Below are 7304 nucleotides of genomic sequence, written 5' to 3'. Positions count from 1 at the left end.
GGAATATATATAGTCTTACAAAGATAGCCCTTCCGTAAATGTTCTTAATATTTTTTAAAAAGTCGATTAAAAAATATGTGTAAATTAAATAGGTCAAAAATTGGTACGAGCGAGCAGTTGAAATGAAATATTCGTATTTCGATACAATTTTATTGATTTATGAGCAGTGTTATTTTTATAATGAAAAAAGACAAGAAGCAATACGTTATAACATCCAATATACACAATTACTGAAATTTAATTAAATATAATAATAACATAACAATCTACATCAATGACATTCTACGTATATATACCACATTATGAAAGAGATTCATGGTTTGAAATAATTAGGAATGTATGTGAAACATTATATAATACGCCTTCTGCTAGTTACTAGAAGGACTTGTTCAGCATCTAAGCAGTGAATTATTCAAATGGGCATGTACCTGAAAATTAAAATAAATGTATTATTAGATATTCGTAAATATTTTAATTAATTATTATACAATTATTTGCGTTGAAGGAAATTCATCGGTCGCAAATTTCAATCTAATGAATAAATTTAGATTTGCCGACTTTCTTGTTTCATTCTTTACATATATAAGTGACTTTTAAGTAAAAAGCTAATATAATATATAAATATTTAAAATGGAAGAGATTTTTAAACGTTGTCCTCAATAATAATAGCGGAGATAAAGAAGCTTAAAGTGAGAAAGCGTGAAATAACAATAATGTAAATTTGCGGTGAAGCTACACATATGCCATATGGTGAGGCAGTCATACATTGGAACGAATAATAATTGTGTTTTATAATTAAATTATATTCAAAGTGTACAAAAAAGGCAGTAAAATTTAATTTATATAATAGTTTTGAATGAATTACTCATTACGATATAAGCTCGATCTCACAATAATGCATCGCCCGTCACCGAATCAAGCGTAAAGACTCTTTGTAACTGACCTTAGCCTAGTTTAAAAGTTGCATTTCTCTCCAGAGGCGGTGGATCAAACTGCTTAAATACAAGATAAATTTATTAATTTTAATAAAATAAACATTCAAAATTACGAACAATTTACTCCTTAAAATAATTACCGATTTCGTTTGTAGGTACACTATGGTAACATTAAGGCAATCGTGTTTTAAATATTAAAATTTACATATTACATTAACATAGTAAATTCCTAACTAATCATAAAAAGTTTTGTGATATACGTTTCCATAATTTTTCTCGTAATTTGTCTTAGTTTGTAATAATAGATTTAGTGCATTTCTTTTAGTTACTATAAATATTATAGAGGTATAAAAATTATACTAACTTTATAGTTTCAAATAATTATTAAAAATATTTAACACTTAGCCTAGACATTATATTTAGTATTTGCTTTCCCAAGGCACTTTGCAGTAAAAGTAAAAATGTTCTTAAAAAATTTTACGAACGTGCAATTTAGTAAAATTATTGCGAATTTCGACATTTCATGCTTAAAAGTATAAAATATTTCCTGTTTAAAACCATCGTTTTATTTCTTCTAAAAACGAGTATCTGTATGTAAATAACATTGCAACAGCTATACTAAGATCTTTATAAAAAACACCTATATTGATAATTATTACAGTTGTAGGGTAAATTATAAGAATACCCTCAAGGATACATATTAATATATATATATATACTTGACCGTATCCCATTTATTTTTATTTTATATATTGGTGGGTTGGGGGAGAATAGAACAAGACTGTACCGAAATGTGTGTAGATTTGTCATGCTAAAGACTTATAAGTAGATAAATTGAATTATTTGAGTTGACAGCAGATAGATCTGTACGTTACTTATTTCGTGGTATGTACTTTTTTATGTACTTATCATTTATATATAACTGCCATCAAAATTACGTTCTCTCACGTTACGTATTTAACGTGAGAGAGACCACGCGGTACGGTTTGAATAATATTTATTTCCTAATTTATAAAATACAAATACCACTTCTAAGAATGCAATAAGTGAATAAACCAGGATGTAAAACTCATGTTTCCTTCAAACGGCAATGTTTCAACTGAGCAGCGCATTTAGAAGAACTTCTTAAATATAATATACAAACTTAAACAATTTCAATTCCCTTGTACGTTAAACTAAAAAAATAAATAAATAGTAAAAATATTTTTCTAAATCTTTTATATACAAAATTTCGTATCTATGCTCTTGAGAAATTCCTTCGTCTGGAGACAACATGTAAAATATCAAATATGTAGGATAAGAGGAAGTGGATCTAATTCAGCATTTGATCTAAATAAACTAAAAAACATTGTTCTTAAATAAAAGCTTTTATATAAATTGAACTTTTTAATGACAATGTATAAAATTATTGTTAGATCTTTATTTTTGAAATCGGTATCAACCATGTACAGCAAAGCAAATCTATAAAATTATGAATCATGCCATTCTTGTTTTATTGTCCTTATAAACTTTTACTCAAAGCAATTCAACATTTTGGGTTTTAATATGCAGGAACAATTTGTGAAGTCGATTTTGTTTTGTAAAATAATATCGTTCAACTAAATATTGTTCATTGGATGTTTAAACGACCGTTATTTGTATCTGGCAAATTCATTTATGTATAATTACGACGAAACGTAAGATAATACCGTATGATTTTTTTTATTATAAGTCTGTAGCAACATATAGTCACATCAGAATCACAGGTGGAATAATTGGAATAAACAATTGTTACACCGAATTGACGTTATTGATTAAGATTTTTATCTATGGTATTCGTTATTTCTATATTCGTGAAAATATTGTGTTTTGAATAATCGGCGTAGCTGTTATCGGAACTTTAGTAGTAAAATAAGTGAATATTAGTAGTTAAGTGAGATAGTGATGTTTTATAAAGCTATTTTAATCAAACAACTGTTTTTAGAGCATACTATAGCAAAGCTATTGTAAAAATTGAATGGACATCTAAGGATTGTTTATTCACTCCTCCAATTTTAACAGGTATAGCCTGATCGAGATGTGGTCATTTAAAGTATGTACTATTAATTCTTTTACAGTAAAAACATGAGAATTGCACTACTTATTTTACCTCACCTTAATTTATCTTTTAACTACATTGATCATGGTATAAATTGGGTAATGTAGTAAAAAAAGGTAAAGCTTGATTTAACATGCAAAATAAAGTATCAATCTCTATATACGTGCAAATTCATGCATAGTTAAGAAAAGGCTATCAACCTGTTTGACTTGGCCGATGATAACTAATCTATGGCAAATTTAACAAAAACTATTAATCCTGTATTATTTTGTAAAAAACAAAGTGAATCAAAAAATGTGATACATCAAAAATACAGCTTTGATATCACAATCAAAAACATTCTGAAAGAATATTATAACGTAACAAGATGAGTTATTAAGATGTGACTATTTCATAGCAAATTTTCTGTTATTAATAAATATAGTTTTACTAATGAAGCTATTAAACGAATTTGTTTAAATATATAGAATATCAAAGGACTGCAGAATTATATTACTAAAATGTGCAACAATAAAATAAGAACTACTTTAAGCATAGAAGAAATGGAATTTTTCAATTAGAAATATATGCATAATATATAAAAAAATTAGGGCATTTTTTTATCAAGTTCAACTTTCTATTACACATTAATGTAAGAAATTTTTAAGAATGAATATATTGTAGAAAATAGTGCACGTGAAAAATCTTCCTCAAAAATTATACAAAAATAGTTGAGCAACATCCATAGACAACAATGTAAGCATGATCATTTTAAAAATGCTCTTTATCTTTAATTTTTCTTTTAATATAACCCTAATATTTAAATTCTATAAAAAACTAAGTATTTTTATAAGTATAGTATAAAAATACAGTTGATTAGGCACTTCGTGTGGTGTAACTGTGTAAGTAATAATAAAGGGCAATATTGTGGACATTGACAAATTCGTACTAAGAACATAGATTAAAAAACTAATGCAATATTTATGTGCCATTATCATCACTTATTCTCAATCATAATACTGATCATTATATACAAATGAATTTGAAAAATATAGTAATTTAAAATATTTGTGTAAAATACAGTTTGTATCAAACTATATTGGTAACTGGCACCACAAAGTTAGTTTTTAAAAAATTGACTATCTTTCCAAAGGAGTTAAGTCACACAGAAGGATTCACGGCGACACAAACTATAATTGGAATAGTGATGATCAGAAATTATTTTAGAATTACTGTAATTATTAAACTTTACCCCATGCATGTTTATACCTGCGCTTTCTAAATATGTGTCTAGTAAAAAAATATTTTATAACTAAAACAAGCATAATAAAACAAAATATGTACAAGAGGCTTATCAATCCAATGTCTAGGTTGGAGATTGAGCTTGGAGCAGCTGCAGTTCTGGCATCTTGAATTTTGATTGTACCATAAATCCTCTGAAGATATTCATAAACTGCAGGCAAGTGCCAAGCACCTCGAGCAAGTCTACATTCCACACACTGCGTAACACTGGGAAATTGTATTTTTGGATGTTCTGGATCTTCAGTTACATCACCAGCTAATCTTAAATTTACTTCATTATGAGAAATCCACAACCAAAGTATAGCTTTATCATTTTCTTTTACATCAAAAATTCTATTCCTTGCTGCCATTGCTTGAAAATGTTCTGAACATTCAGTGCAACCAAAAAAATATTTCACATAGGCATGCATGGCTTTCAATACTCGTGGTGCTTCATTGCCAGGTTTTTGTGCTGCATTAATGGTTAATGTGTGAAACAAGGTCCAGAGACCGCAAGTATAACCTCGGTATTTTGGTTGACTGCCCTTGCACCTTATATAATCAATATTCGATGTAAAAACAGGTGAATGGACTGTTTCAAGTTGTTTTACTAATTCGTACACCTCACTTCCAGTCCATTGGTTTCTACTGCTGAGGTTCTTATGTAAATCTATAACATATTCTTTAAGATTTCCTCTAAATGGAAAAGCTAAAATTATAACATCTAAGTACTGCAATAATGCTTCAAGTGGTTCGCCACTTAAAATCTTATGCCTTGTGATTTCCGTATGTAAGCTTGTTTTCAAAGTTTTTTCTAAATCGCTGTAGTAAACAACATCTGAATCTAAAGACTGTATCTTTTCACGATTTGAGTTATTTAAACTTTCTTCACTTACAATGTTCCGCATAGGCAATACATAGTTTTTATACATTAAAAATGAATTTATAGCTTTAAGTAAGTTCTGTTTTGTTGGAACTTTTGGTGTTAAAAGTGTAGATTGTAAATATGATGTAACAGCCACAAGACCAGGAAAATGTGTTACACCAGCTACAGCTGCCAGTTCACTCGTGTCATAAACTCTCTTCAATGTGACATGTTCATAATCATTCATATCAAGTGCCAATTCAGACCCAATAGTAGAGTTATCACTCTCAAATATCAAAAAAGTGTAAAGCACGTTTTTTGGAAATGGACTCAGGGCTGAATTAAAATCTCCATATGCTGCTATTTTAAGTGAGGGGGCAAACAATAAACGGCCCAAAGATTGTTCACTTTGTATTTTATGAATTATTTGTGTTTTTAATTTGTCAGCACTGTCTATAGACAGTAATTTATCACCAACATTAGCATTGCCTTTAATGTAGTTTTCATGTAAATATCTTACAGAAGGATAAGCCATAACTTCAAACTCACGGCATATTTCATTATTTTCTTCAACAGAACAATCCAGAACTGCAAGTTTTAATATGTTTTTCCAAGATTCCAATTCAGAAGCTAAACTTTTAAATTTTGGCGCAAATGCTCTACAGTGACCGCAATAACTGTTATAAAATTGAACTACATAAGCATTTGTTTGTCCATAAATTTTTTTGTCGAAATTTTTATTTGTTAATATAACGACATGATCGGACTTACTATACAATCCTTGTTTATCAATTTCGTCGTTATCGGGCACGACTGCAGCATATACCAAAATAGCAGAAATATAAAAAGTTAACACAAATAAATACCAGCAATTCATTTTTGTCCAAATGTAAAACAATACAATATAACTTAAATCATGTCCAATAAACCACTTTTGACTTAAATATTATCACTAAGTTCTTAAATTTATTATCCACGCAAAAGATGGATTTCGATTCGATTTAAGAAATTCAGATTTAACGAATGCTATTAGTAGTTCATACTTTAATAAAAATGAAAACACCTACACATAAAGTTAAAGTAACGTAATCTTGTAAATTTAATATAAAAAAATGCGATGTCAACTACTGTCTGTCAACTTTCCATATTGATACTATTACTTTTAGTCTCTTCTCTCTTACTGACATTTTTTATACCGATTGGCTTCGATTATATTATTATTCGATACATTGCGTTTTATTCATAATTGTATATAACATTAAATAATTGTAATGTATTTTACAATATTCGATTTGTATGGCATCTATAACGTTTGTAGTCCCAAGTTCAAATAAAAATTCTTAAATTTTGTTATTATAAAACTTCTAAATCTAAAATTTAAATTTTTCTTAATCTATAATTTACTACGTCAATTTGTAAAGATAGTACAACATTAGGAAATAAAAAAATACTCTTAAGTATAGCGTGCGTGTGTTAAATTTTAATACGTACAATATAAAATTCTTACATTATTTAATGACTAAAATTATAATTTCAACTTTTTTATCGAATAAAAACATTGTGTTTTTATTCGATTAAAAAGACGTCCGGCTACGAGCAGACAGCTGCTGGGGTAACTGTTTAACTAACAACCATATTAATGTATCTATAAAATGCATTTGTTTAGCCATCCTGGCTTTTAAGTTAATAATAATGAATATAGGTATTAATACACAAAAATAAAGAGTTTTGATGCGACATCTATTGGCTCTCCATGGTGATATAAGCTTGGCAATGCCTGCTAAGACTGCTAAGCTATTTTATTTCGAAATATCGCGTTTAGTTTCTGCACAAGTTTTAAACTAATTCATTTTAAAAATACTAAAACTTTTAAAATGGATTTAAAATACCATCGATTTTTTTTATGTTTCATTAATATTCATATTAGTGAACTATGGTATCATGTAGATTAACAAGGCAGTGAGTAATCGATGCTGTAACCACTCAAATCGCATGCGTGGAAAGTGCCTGGGAAAATCATTTGGGACGGAGCTTCCTGCAGGAGCAGTGTATTTGTGAAGAATTTTAAGTTTTTAAATCTATTGAAGTGGGTAAGAAATAATCATAATTCTAGCATTCAGTTAAACCATAAATACCTCTTTTCGACATTCTTATAGGCGTTTGCATT

At 28.4% G+C, this 7304-nt stretch overlaps 1 protein-coding gene across 2 annotated transcripts; it reads right to left on the bottom strand.

Annotated features, from left to right (window-relative positions):
- Positions 1–142: 142 nt before the first annotated feature.
- Positions 143–6295, bottom strand: LOC126780267 (sulfhydryl oxidase 1-like). 2 transcript variants are annotated; one of them, XM_050504587.1, is made up of 3 exons: positions 4336–6295; positions 944–992; positions 143–428 (listed from the first exon to the last, which is right to left on the bottom strand). In XM_050504587.1, the coding sequence occupies exons 1-2, from the start codon at positions 6012–6014 to the stop codon at positions 950–952; spliced, it is 1722 nt and encodes a 573-aa protein (XP_050360544.1). In that variant the 5' UTR covers positions 6015–6295; the 3' UTR covers positions 143–428; positions 944–949. The 2 variants fall into 2 exon arrangements, with proteins under 2 accessions (XP_050360544.1, XP_050360545.1); XM_050504588.1 differs by lacking the exon at positions 944–992.
- Positions 6296–7304: the final 1009 nt, after the last annotated feature.

The sequence above is a fragment of the Nymphalis io genome, chromosome Z (genome assembly GCF_905147045.1).
Source record: "Nymphalis io chromosome Z, ilAglIoxx1.1, whole genome shotgun sequence".
In the NCBI taxonomy this organism is placed as follows: Eukaryota; Metazoa; Arthropoda; class Insecta; order Lepidoptera; family Nymphalidae; genus Nymphalis; species Nymphalis io.
The sequence above is the reverse complement of the archived record's forward strand: the minus strand, read 5'-3'. Positions and strand labels throughout refer to the sequence as shown.